Below are 13669 nucleotides of genomic sequence, written 5' to 3'. Positions count from 1 at the left end.
GAAAAGAAAAGTTAGGAAGTTCACAAGCAGGTTGGTGGGCAGGTTATTGGCTACTGGGTGCAGAAGAGTGTCGCAGAACACACACATGGTGGGGCTTGGGAGGATGCTGTAGACAGGGACAGCATAATGAGGCTTGGGTGGTTGCTGCAAAGTGCAAAGAACTAGTGTCAAGCAAAATAACTGGCTGCTATAGGGTGCAGAAGTGGACGGTGTAAGTGTACATGGAAGGCCAAAATGAGCTCAGTAGGGCTTGGGAAGATCCAGTGTGTTATGAATGTGACAGGCTTGGGATAGCTGCCCAGAGTGTAGGATGGACTTGTGTGATGCAAGCATGATGGGGCTCAAGGTGGCTGCTGCAGGGTGTTGGAGGCTGTATGAGTGGCTGGTGAGGTGCAGTGGACCTGTGGCAGGACTGGAGCTGGTTGCTGCAGGGTGGAAGAGACTTACTTGAGTGACTTGCAACCTTCCCTGCCAGCTTCCCCATTGACTTTGCTTGTGGGAAACCAGCAAGGAAGGTCTCAGTCGTGCAGTTGTGTGACTGTGGGATACTGCAAGCATCGTAACTGCAAGCTGGTTGCCAAGTGCCCAGATCACAATCCTGTGGCTGCTGGGATGGCCAGAACTTTGACGGAGAGTCATAAATACCACTCATTCAGCGCTGTTGTAACTTTGAACAAGTAAGTGATTATTAATCAAGGACTATCTGCACTGAACATCCAATTTAAAAGACCACTAAAATCTGATAATTTTTTTATTCAACTATTGAACAATTTGAATTAAAAACATTTATTTAAATAAAATCAGAATATTGGAGATATGCAAAAATATATTTACAAAACATGAATTATATCAGCTCCCCCAAGTGTTAATTATTTTAATGCTTATACACAGCTTTCAAAACTAGTCCAAACTTGCCAGTAAAAATTCCAGGATCAAAATCAAACAAGCATTACCAGCAGAAAAGATGTCCTTTCCCACAATCCACAGCAGGGGCTCTTAATAACGGGAAACTAAGTGTTTCTGAACCAGTTGTATTAGATCCTTGTCTTGTTAGCCTGACTGCTCTTTCACAGGCTGGTGTAGGGCACCATTTAATAGAAGGATTATTTTCAACAAAGGCCTAAAAAGAAGATTTAAAAAATGGAACTGGAAATTAGTTTCCATTATGAACTAAATCTTTCTATAAAAACCTTATTCAGTTGTTGAAAAAGCTGAATAGTCTGAAGCAGCTATATGGTTTAAAATAACTGTTAAGAATAAAAATATATCAAGCTAAATAACTTTACTGATTTTAAACACATGTCCCAAGAATTATGTAGTACAAACATTATGCATATTAAATTATTAATACAATTTAAAAACAAAACGTTACAGTGATAGGAAACTTTGATAAGATTCACCTGAGAGTGAGCTACTGAGGACAAAGTAGGTCCTATGTTTATTAAGTAAAACTGTAAAATACCAACATACTAAATTATTTATTGTTCTCAGTGAATGGCTGATTTAAATGCAATCAGTCAGTCAGTCAATCAACCAATAAAATAAATAATTGCAATCAGACAAATTGTTCTCAGCTAATAACTTTCTAAATTACTCAATGGCTTGTCCAAAGTTTATAGCACATGTCAAACACAAGGCACACAGGCTGGATCTGGCCCGTGATGGGCCCAGATTTAGCCTGCCAGGCCACCCTGGACATGGCGAGGGACCGGCCCTGCTCCCCAAGCCCATCTCAGGCCGGTGTCCCCCGGTGCACGCACAGGAGGCAGTGAGCACGCAGGGGCCGACGGTGTCTGGGAGCAGTTGCAGCCCACTGGCCCCTTGGCTGGCACACTTGGGAGCTCCACAGCCTGCTGCGACCACTGGGCTAGCCATCCAAGCAGCAGACACGGAACTGGCAGCAGGTGGGAGGCATGTGATCCGGCCTGCCAGACGCCAGAGTCCCCAAGAGGCAGCTGAGACTCCGCCACCTGCGCAGCGCAGGTGGGTCTGGTGCGACTGCTGGGCTGGTCCTCCAAATAGGAGGCAGAAGTGCGGGAGCTGCCTATCCCATCCCAGCCACGGCAGCCGTGGGCAAGCAAAGACAGATGGGGTGACAATGACCGGCTGAGCTGCCTAGACGTGGCTTGTGCACTCAGCCTCTGCCATCTAATCTCGTCTTCCAGGAGTTCAAGGGCCAGGCTAGGTGCCTGCCACCCAGGGCCCCTGGGAGCCCGTGCTGCTGTCCGTGTGCTTCATAGCACCTGAGAGAGTTGGCAAGGCTACTCTGGTGGATCAGGCCCTGGCGTCTGCCCTGATCCTGACCCCTTCTGCCAGAGACCCCTGGATCCCCCCTAGGCCCATGTGGCACCCACAGGCGCCCCCCAACGCGAGCAATGGTGAGTTGGCCATGCTCACCACAGCCATGCTCACCCAGTAAGCTGTGACCATCCAGCCACACCCACCCTGGCCACACCCACCCAGTCATCCGTGACCACTCTGGCCATGCCCACCCAACCCCCTGAGGGCAACCACAATGCTGATGCGGGCCTCAGTGAAATCGAGATTGACACCCCTGATTTATAGGATGCAAAACTCAAAGAGAACTTTAAAATATATATATACATTCAATTATCAGAGTACTTTGGATCATGACTAAGTGAACATATAAATTATTTTCCAGTGCAGCAGTCAAATACTCTGATGTTTCTGTGGAGCAGCAATTATTTGCTTGCCTTTCTGAGAGATTTCTTGTCAATTTAGAATAATAAACTCAACCAGATGGTTAAACCACATTCTCATAATCACACAGTTTACCTTAATATCAAACTGTAGGTAGCGTTTATCCATCTCCTTGGAAACCACACTTTCTATTATCTCCACTGGAACAAGCTGAAAGCAATCATATGCTGGGCAAAATATATTGTGAGCTTCACCCTCTTGAATCTTCATATTCAAAAACCTATTAAATGTATATTAAGATTGAAAAACAAATATTAATTCCCTCGAAGATACAGAGCAAAATTAACTTTCAATAATAGTTTATCTATCAAGACTATCCAACAATTTGTAGTTAGACAAGTAGTTCCAAATGTTTTTTTCAACCACACTAGAGGTGGTCAACAAAATGAAGAATATACTTATAAAAGATTCACATGAGGTTGTTTTTATTATAGTAAACTTTCTATGTTTCAGACTTATGAGAAAGACTACGGCTTGGTTAAAGTCTCACCCACAAGCACAAAACTTTGATTTGATCTCCCTTCTCCCTTTCTTTTATTGTTTCACTTGGTTTATGGTCCATCTAATCTTTTCATCTTTAGAATAAGCCACCTTCTAGATGGTGATCAGCGAGCCTGGAAAAAACAGGCACCATCATTAATGGGGACGATTAGTTCCAGCAAATGAAAGCCAGATTGCAAAAAAGAAAAAAGAAAAAAAGAAAGACAAATACACTCAGTATATTCTTGATTAGCTACATTATCAAATTTTCTACATTAATGTAAATGAATAGGATTTATTTCTGATGATAACTAGCATTTATCTATCAAAACTCTTTTAAAATATAAGAATTAGACTGTGGACCATCCAAAATAGTTTTTAATAAAGAAGTTAAATTTGTACTTACGCTTCCCAACACACTCTACAAAACTCATGCCCACAAGGCATATCTACTGGATCTTCAAAGATAGAAATATTACACATACAAATTTCACACTGCAGATAAAAAAACAGTTTAAAATTAGTCTGTGTATTTAAGATGGTCTGTTCTGGTCCAAAGCCTCTTCTAATTGCTTCCATTTTATTAATTTCATTTACCTCCTACCCTTAGTCTGATGTTGCTGAAATGTGAGAGTAACAACATGTTGAGGTTGTGGTAGTGGTGGTGTAGAGATGTAGTTGATGAAGATAAAAGTAACAACTTATATTGATTGGTTCAAACATTTCTAGCATTTCAAAAGAGCAGTGAACAAAAACCATTCTGTAAAATGTTACTGTTTTTTAAGATGAACAATTAGACTTAACAAGGTGATATTTTCCAAGGCTTAGAAATTGCCATTCTAATTCAACTAAACTATCATTGTTATATATTTCTGAATCCACTGAATAGCCATTTTTACACTGATTGAAAGAAGGCTTTTTATCAGTCTGACTGATAAATCAGATGTGCTATTCTTCCCTGAAGGAGGGAAATCTAATATAGACAATGCATCCACTGCTAACATTAAATTACAAGACATTAACATTAAATTACTGCCATGCTCTGTTTGTGAAGTAGCCTATCAAGGCAATATGTCCCCCAAATGTAGTAGCAAGGATTGTGAGTAATGCTTTTATTTAATGTCATCATCATCTCCCCCACAGCTTCATTAGTTACCCATTATTTTCCAGACTCTATTCCAAGTTGTGTAGGCTCTATAAAGCTTTCAATGGTTTGGACCCAATTACTAGAACTGTGTACTCTGGTCTGTCTTGCACTCTTAAATGCCCAGTGAGTCACTTTTTCCAAGTCTTAATAATAGCAACCAACAATGCCTTTTCTTACAGATAGTCCTTGACGTACGACCACAATTGGGTCTGGAATTTCTGTTGCTAAGTAATGTATGAGTTGTGCCTGATTTTATAACTTTTTTTTTTGCTATGGTCATGCAGTCATTAATGAATGTGGCTTGCTCCACTGATTTTGCTTCTCAGAAGCCCCTGGGAAGATTGTAAATGGCAATCACTGACCCTGGGACGCTGTAATCATTGTAAATAAGTGCCGGTTGTCAAGTGCCTGAATTTTGATCATGTGACCATGAACAATGCAATGGCAATAAGTGTGAAGACCAGGTTGCAAATCACTTTTTTCAGCAGTGTCTAACTTTTTAAGAGTTATTCAATGAACTACCAGAATTGGAGCTCTCTGGAACAAGTACTTTTGAAATTAAGAGTATTTCCTTTTTGTTATGGTTTAAATGGGACAAGAGTACATAAGCCAAGACCATTTATACATAGGCCGTTTATACATATTTAAATAGTGTTTATGCTTGACACTGATAAGGCAAATATGAAAAAAACATGATTCCAGAACTCATTTTAAAATGGAAAGTGTGTGTGTAGTATTAAAAAGGGACTGTTTTTCAAAGGGATTTTCCAATTATAATGAAAAAGTTTGACATATTAAAAGTAGCATGCTCTTGCCGATATATGCAAGACGACATAGTAATAGCCTTCCTTGTCTACTGTACCAGAGTATTAGCAGACTGACTTTTAAAATTAGATAATGATTGCTGTAAGGTAAGAGGGAGACAGAAACAGAAAAGAAACAAGAAAATCTAAGTATAATGAAGGAATTACATACAATAGAAACTAAAATTCAAATTTTCAATGGAACTAACAAGGACATTATGTAAACTGTCAAATATCAGACCTCACTGCAAAACTACCAGAATGAAACAAAATATAGTACTTTTCTTTTCACAAAAAGAAGTAGTCAAAAAAGATCATGAATTTAATATTAAAAGGAATTTCCACTGTTATGGTTTTCACCTTTCCTCTTTTAAAAGTCCTTAATTTACAACCACAATTGGAATCGGAATTTCCATTGTAAGGGCAGTCATAAAATAAGTTATCTCATAATGGGATCTGATTTTACAACTATGTTTGCCATGGTTGTTAAGCAAATCACATGGTTACTAAATGAATCACACATTAGTTAATCTGACTTCCCCATGTCTTAAGCTGGTGGGAAGGAAAGGGAACATATGACCTAAACCTCTAATGATACCTGCATCTCAGCATAGAATTAGGATTATTTGCTCACTACAGCTCATGTGTTTGGTTCTGCATACAACGGTATTGCCTAAACAGAACTAATAAAGCTGCAGTTTAATAGCTATTCTTTCTGGTCAAAGTGAGATTTCATTCTACTACCTAATATAAAAAAAATATTGTTGCAGCTACTTAAAAATATGACTCTGTGAGATATTTAACAACTTGGAAATGTAGTGTAATCATGCAATATTACTTGCACAAATAATATATTGTTTTATATTGAATGCTAGTGTGGTATACTAGTTAAAATGGTGGATGAAGAAGCAGGGAGACTGAAGTTCTTGTTCACCTCAGACACAGGTTACTAGACGACCCTGAGTCAATCATGTTTTTCCAGCCCAATATACCTTATTTTTGTAGGGACAAAAATAGAAGGAGAGAGAACTCTGACCACTGCCTTGAGCACCTATATAGAACGAAGGATACAAATCTAATAAATACAATATTGTATCATTCTAGAAAGTCATTTTAAGAATGAAGCATACCATAGTTGTCTCAATGTCCCCTGGTGAGAGGCTAATTTCATCTGGAGAAGTGATAGAAGAACGAGTAGTCCGAGGAGTTCTTGGTGAAGGAAGTGTATCCCAGGCATTATATCCACTTGGGGGTGGTGTTGGCATTTGAACACCTGAACGCTGGCAGCAGTTTTCTGGATTAGTCATCCAAGCTTCCAGTAATTTTTCCCTGTCCCAATCTTAAATAAAAAGTGTCAAGAAAGTAGGATAAGCAACAATATTTCAACAAAATGTCATAGAATTTTAAAGTATAGATGTTATAATCTTATACATACATACATACATGCATACACAGGCATATGTAATTGTGAGGAAAAATCTTCAGAATTAAGAATTTAAGATAAGATTAGGAATAAACACAATATTATATTCAGAGCAGCTTTCCAGTTTTTAAGACTATATAGTAGAGATCACAAAGTGAAATTCTGTCTGCTAAAATACTAACTGATCTATTGAAGGAAGGTTTTTTAAAAAAAGAAAAACGGTGTTTGACTTTCAAAACTGTTTTTATTTTAAAGAGAAATTGGATTCATCTTGATCTTGAAATTACTGGGTTGATCTTGAAAATATAGGCAGGCTAAGACAGTAGGCTAATAAGAGAAATTGAAAAAAAGTATTCTGGAATAAGACAATGGCAAACTGCTTTTATTTTGTTGATTTTGTTGTCAAGGAAACACATGGTTATGTCCAAGAAATCATTAGGAATTAAATTTAATTCAATGACGACTTTTCTATTATATATGTATGTGCTGGGTAGATCAAATCAAACTTGATTTTTAGGTTAGCTAAGAGATAAACTTGGTCCAAGATTGGGGATGTGAAGAGTGATTTATTTCCCATAGCTACTTAAGAATGGAGTGGAATGGAGTGGAGTGGAGTGGAGTGGAATGGAATAGAATAAACAGAGTTGGAAGGGATCTTGGAGGTCATCTAGTCCAACCCCCTGCTCAGGCAGAAAACCCTATACCATTTCAGACAAATGGCTGCCCAATCTCTTCTTTAAAAATTCCAGTGTTGGAGCATTCACAACTTTTGGAGGCAAGTTGTTTCACTAATTAATTGTTCTAACTGTCAGGAAGTTTCTCCTTAGTTCTAGGTTGCTTCTCTCCTTGATTAGTTTCCATCTGTTGCTTCTTGCCCTGCCTTCAGGCGCTTTGGAGAATAGCTTGACTCACTCTTCTTTGTGGCAACCTCTGAGATATTGGAACACTGCTATCATGTCCCCCCTTGTCCTTCTCTTCATTAAACTAGACATACCCAATTCCAGCAACCATTCTTTATATGTTTTAGCCTCCAGTTCCCTGATCATTTTTGTTGCTCTTCTTGCACTCTTTCTAGAGTCTCAACATCTTTTTAACATCATGGTGACCAAAACTAGATGCAGTATTCCAACTGTGGTCTTTCCAAGGCATTATAAAGTGGTATTAACACTTCACATGATCTTGATTCTATCCCTGTTAATGCAGCCTAGCACTGTGTTGGCTTTTTTGGCAGCTGCAGCACACTATTAGCTCATATTTAGTGATGGTCCACGAGGAGTCCAAGATCCCCGACACAGTTGCTACTTTTGAGTAAGGTACTACCTATATTGTACTATGCATTTGGTTTTTCTTGCCTAAATGAAAAGCTTACTTTTCACCACTGAATTTCATTTTGTCAGATAGCACCCAATGTTCAAGTCTATCAAGATCCTTCTGTATCTTAAGTCAATCTTCTGGAGTGTTGGTATTCATGCCAGCTTGGTGTCATCTGCAAATCTGATGAGTTCCCCATCTATACCTTCATCCAAATCATTGATGAAGATGTTGAATACCAGGCCTAAAACAGAGCCCTGGGGTACTCTACTACATACTTCGCTCCAAGTAGATGCAGTTCCATTGAGGACTACATGTTGAGTGCAGTTGGTCAGCCAGTTATGAATCCATCTGGTGGTGATGCTGTCTAAGCCACATTTTTCTATCTTATCTAGTAGTTCATTTTGAGCCTTAACTTTTCTCACTTCATCTTTGCAGGTCTGGGCTATTTGCTGATATTTTGCCTTAGTTATGTGCCCCTCTTTCCAATTTTTATACTTGTCCTTCTTGTCTTTCAATTTCAAAGAGAAAACATTTTAGTTTTAGAAAACTAAAACACAGACTAGATTTGTGCTACATGTTATGTTGTATTATGGTTAGATTTAAGGTGTTGTTCAAACCAGGAAATGATTTTCTCTTGTGATTTAACTGTTTTGAGCTAGTAATAAATTATTCCAGTTTTTAATTGAACCAATTTACTACACTCTGACGTTTTGCAACAATGATGAGAAAGCCAACTTTATTAGCTGCTGTTCAACAATTTTTTGATTGATTTGTGGGATTTTATTGTTTTATATATAGGCACAAAAACGCATAAAAGTCTGCTTTTATTCCTGCCCACTATTTCTTCAGTTCTGATCAGTTTTTTCTTTGTTCCTGGCTCATTCGCTGATTTATAACCATTGTATAAAAAAATTATCAAATCTCAAGTATGTCCTGCTATATGGTTCCAAAACTATCTGCATAAAGCAAGAGGATTTAGATCACAGAATTTTGGTTCTGTATAGCTAAATAGTTGTTTTGCTTAAACCCAAATAAAGAGCTGGTTTTTTAACATACAAGGTATTTACATTTCATGGGATCAAGTGAATGAAGTTAGTTTATATACTACTAAGAAACAGTCCTCTATAATTTAGAGCAGTTTGTTCTCAAATCTCAATTTGAGAACGAACTGCTCTAAATTTGAATTTGAGATCTCATAAAGTTTGGATTTACAGTTATTTATGATTACAGTCACACTTTTTTATTTGTTACAAGTACTGATCACTTTTTTATGTTCTTACCTTGAATTTGCACATAAATGAGATCAATCATCCAAACCTATTTAAGTAGATTAGTCTAAATCTCTGAGTTAATTCTTTAAAGAAAGTGACTAAATCAAATCATGATCCAAATCTCACCTTATTCTGGATTATTAATTGGATTGTAGAAATATTCAAAAAATTAACATAAATTTTCATCCTTGCTACAAACTTCTTAAGAACTGTTAGCTTTAAGTTGATTAATCTTATCTAATATATTTTATTCTTCAAGACATGGATAAACAATTCAACCTATTTCCCTTCTCTTGCAACTAAGAATTCCATAAAAGAGATACATCTGCAATTAACATAACTGTTAGGTTATACTCAGTGGTGGGATTCAAATATATGAACACCTGGTTCTCTGTATGGATGCTGTTTCTGGAAGTCCATTCTGGGCCTGGGCAACAAAAAATTAGTACTAGTTCTGCCGAACTGATGCAAATTGCCTGAATCCCACCACTGGTTATACTTTCATAAAGAGAGGACTTATCTAGCTTCAGAAGAAAATGATTTCCAACTATTTTTTCCATGATGATCATTAAAATACTAAATATAATCTCACCAGTATCAACATTAAAAATGATTTTATACTTTGCAACATAAGGAATGGATTAAATTACCAGAAATGCAAAATCAAATAAAGTATTTAAGCAATTTGCGTTTACAACACTCTGTCATTTTTATTAGAAAAGCAGAGGAAAAACGTATTAGCATATTTTGTTATTAAAGTTTTGCTGATTACCATGAGCTCGGAGCAAAGCTTCGGCAGTAAATAATGGTGCTTGCAGCATATCAGCAGATTCTACAATCAGCATATCTTTGAGCTTTCGAAGATCCTGAGGTCGTAGTCCTTCATATGGCTATGTGATGGAATGAATAAGGTAATAAAAATATTTTATTTATAAGTATGTTTCAAAATGAACTGGAAAAAATTCTTAAAATGAATTTTGTGGCAACTATTCAAGGCAACCTAGCCTCCACATTTTTCTACACAATAATCCTTTATTATACCAGAGACCCGAAACTGATTTTTGAAGCCCTCAGAGCCATCAAGTCCTGTCCATTTCAGTGGAAAGTGGAATAAAAAGCTGTTTAAATATAAATATGAGTTTTACTTTGAATATTTTTTTTGATACAAATGTGAAGAGACAGAAAGAGAAGTTTGATCCTGATTATATAAATATAGCTTCACTGAGTGTGCACTATCATCCTGGCCAATGCAAACATTCCCCTATAAAGTTTGTACTTGTCCTTGTAACCAAAACTTTAATGCAAGTTGGTGGAGGGCACATTTAGAAAATTGTTGCTAAAATTTAAAGTTATATATAGTCAGTGTAAGAGTTTGAGATTATGACTTTCAATTTTTAGCCAATATGAATAATAAAGAATCCAAAACCACTAGAGTAGATATGCAATGTGCTCAAATGTGTATTTCAGCATATATAAGGAGTAACAATTATTCTTCAGATTTTTTTAAAGGAAACAAATGGCTCCTAGAATGTCAAGTTTAACTCCATTTTAACTCTTTTAAAGAAATTGGAGAGTTAAGACTGTAATGTTATACATATCAGAACTTAAAAAACTACTGCAAAGCAGCCCAAGGCACAAAAGACATATAATTCTTAACATTACACAGGTTTGCAAGTATATTATGCTGCTTTCAGTTTTTACTTGGTTTACTGCTACCTTTCAGAGGATTATTAGCTTTTAACATAATAGGTCAAATCAGGGGTCCCCTACACCCGGAATGTGGACTAGCACCTGTCCATGGCTGCCAGGAACCAGTCTATGCATACGAGTGAAACCTCATCCGCACAAGGGCGGGATCCAAGCAGTGCATGAAACGATGCCCACTGGTCCATGGAAAAACCACCCTCCAGGAAACCGATCCCTGGTGACCAAAAGATTGGGGACCATTGGGTCAAATAATGTTACATTTGGTATTTATAAAGTACAGATAATTGCAACATATTTCTACATATGTAGTCTGAAAGTGATTTGAATAAAGATAGCACATGATATAGTCAGTTCAAAGAAGGAAGAGGGAGCAAATCACATTTAAAAAGTCTGCTTTCCAAAAGTCTCTGTAGTTTGTGTTTATTAGAGTACGCAACAGCTAGATGTATAAATCAAGTTGCTATAAAGCAGTTCCTTGTGATTCTAATACACAAGCCCAAGAGCTTACAATAAACATTATACAGTTCTCTAGTGACTCAGGCTTTTTCTAACAAAAAACACATTAAGAAGATACATATTTGGCTAATATAAATCATTCTTCATTTTAATTTACCTCCTTTTTATCTAAAGCAGCATATTCCGCTTCAATACTTTCAGCTTCAGGATCTCGTGAAAAAACCATCTGAGATTCTAAATTGAGAGCTAACTCTTTGTGGTGCTGCTTCTCTGCACAGTCACAGGGAGTATCTTTATTTTCATTTTCAGCAAACAAGTCTCCACCATGTTTTACAAGAAGCTGAAAATTAAATGGAAATATCAATGTCTTTTTTGATACTATGTATAATACTATAGAGAGTCAAGAAATTTCAAGAGCCATTTTTATATAAACATCTCACAAACTTTCAGACACTATAGGAGAATATGAAGCAATGACTTTATATGATAGTTTTTTTTCTTTCCCTGTTACAGTACAACCAAAATGTTTAAGAGAAGTGCAAATTTAAGGTGGCTACTAGAATGTGTTGATTTAGAGGTCTGATGTGTTGATGTAGGATTTTGGCAACTTGGAATATGGTCTGTTTTTCAACTAAGAGGTGAAAATATTGCTAGGTCACTACATGTGAACTGCTGGAGAAGACTGCCAAAGTCTCTGTTGTCCTGTTTAGGCACTATGGCTTGAGGTACAGAACTTGCTCTGATTTGGAGATTTTATCTGGGGGTCCACATGGTTGGTTAGTCCCTGGCATTAGAATTCTGGACAGCTTTAAGTTAGCAGTTAACATTTTGGCAATCTGTCTTTGTGTCATGAAAGTCTAGATTTACCAGAGTGGAAGCAAGCAGGAACTTCAAGAAAGCAAAAGGTTTTGGTTGGCAGCTGCTGACATAGCATCAGTTCCATTGGCTTATTATTTTTTATCCACTGACTTTTTAATTCATCTGGATTTTTCAGGAAAATGGTTTGGAAGACTGTTTCTGGAGGCTTAATGTTTTTATTATAGTCTGGAATGTGATCTGGGACAATGTCATTGCTGAACTACTGTACATCTGCATTAATATCCTAGGAACTGCTTCTTGCAAAGGACTTTGGAGACAGCACTGGGTTTGGACTTTGGGATCTTGTCTTGTTACGTGGGTGAAAGCAAAGGCTTCAAATTTTCCATTTTTGTCAGAGCTTCCTTATTTGGCGAGAGCAAAGTATGGCACCTAAGCGGCTGATCTAACCTGAAGTTACTGACTGAATGTTCCTTTATCAAAGGGCTGTGGATTTCCTTGGAAGAGAGAAAAGTATTAGCTAGGAGGTGAAGGAGGTCATGGAACAGGACCTTGATTGCAATGCACAAAGTAGGTATGGCGGGTCATGTTGGGAAAAGCAGATTCCATACCTTTATATGACTCCCTCCTTCTGGATCTTAACCCTCACATCAAGAGCCAGAACCAGTTCTTTGGATTCCAGGGGCTCCTGTACAGCTATTAAATGCCAGAACTCCACAATTTCACTATGCATAAAAGGGCAGACCTAGCTAGTATTACCAAAATCTGGAAGGGGGAGAAAGGGGGAAATTACACTCTCAGAAATCTGGCCAAGGATCAGGTTTGGCACTAATCTCTGAGCAATCTGTATTCTCTTTGAAGGATATGTTCTCTTCATGAATAAGGTAATGGAATAGGAAGGGGATTTTAGATAACCTTGGATTTACCTTCACTCCCCAACTTTTCTCCCTAGTGAAAACATTCATTATTAGATAGGAAACAGGAATACGGAAATTGCAGGCTCTAACTTTAGTTAAACTCCCTTTTTGCTTTCAACATAGATCAAAGTCTTCCCCCTACTTAGGAATGTTTTCTTTATCAGCCAGCTTCATTTAAGTGCTAACAAGCAATAACTTCTAAAAAGTGCTATAGCGATTGGGTCATATTCCAGTTATTTTTTTATCTCTCCTATAGTGGAGACTATAAAAAAAATATCAATGAACAATTGTACACTTCGTTTCAAAAATGTATCAAAATTATATTAAATTCCAAGCTTGCCACATGCAAATGGACCCAGTATTTAATATTAGATTAAATGGTGCTCTAAAATTTTTCAATACAGCATCAAGAAACTTCATGCACTGCAACTGAGAGTAGGTCTTCTCCAGCAGTTCACTGACATATACGTATCACTCATACCACATGTATTATTTATGTAATACTTATGCTCAGATTTAAAAATTTGTAATTCCTCTAGTAGTAGGGGACATGAAAGGAGCTTCCCCAAAGAATGTGTGCTATTAACAATTTGAGTGTCCCCTGGGCAACAGGT

The 13669-nt window shown here is 37.4% G+C and overlaps 1 protein-coding gene across 2 annotated transcripts in view; it reads right to left on the bottom strand.

Annotated features, from left to right (window-relative positions):
• The window catches only part of ANKIB1 (ankyrin repeat and IBR domain containing 1), a 51181-nt gene that overhangs the window by 22950 nt on the left and 14562 nt on the right, over positions 1 to 13669 (bottom strand). For both annotated transcript variants that reach the window (XM_015810632.1, XM_015810631.1), the window contains exons 4-9: positions 11480 to 11662; positions 9932 to 10049; positions 6282 to 6490; positions 3608 to 3696; positions 2797 to 2941; positions 954 to 1120 (exon numbers count right to left, since the gene is read on the bottom strand). In XM_015810632.1, the coding sequence (XP_015666118.1) occupies positions 954 to 1120; positions 2797 to 2941; positions 3608 to 3696; positions 6282 to 6490; positions 9932 to 10049; positions 11480 to 11662 (911 nt within the window). The remainder of the gene's footprint in view (positions 1 to 953; positions 1121 to 2796; positions 2942 to 3607; positions 3697 to 6281; positions 6491 to 9931; positions 10050 to 11479; positions 11663 to 13669) is intronic.

Source organism: Protobothrops mucrosquamatus, unplaced genomic scaffold, assembly GCF_001527695.2.
Source record: "Protobothrops mucrosquamatus isolate PMUCROS unplaced genomic scaffold, P.Mucros_1.0 scaffold13, whole genome shotgun sequence".
In the NCBI taxonomy this organism is placed as follows: Eukaryota; Metazoa; Chordata; class Lepidosauria; order Squamata; family Viperidae; genus Protobothrops; species Protobothrops mucrosquamatus.
The sequence above is the reverse complement of the archived record's forward strand: the minus strand, read 5'-3'. Positions and strand labels throughout refer to the sequence as shown.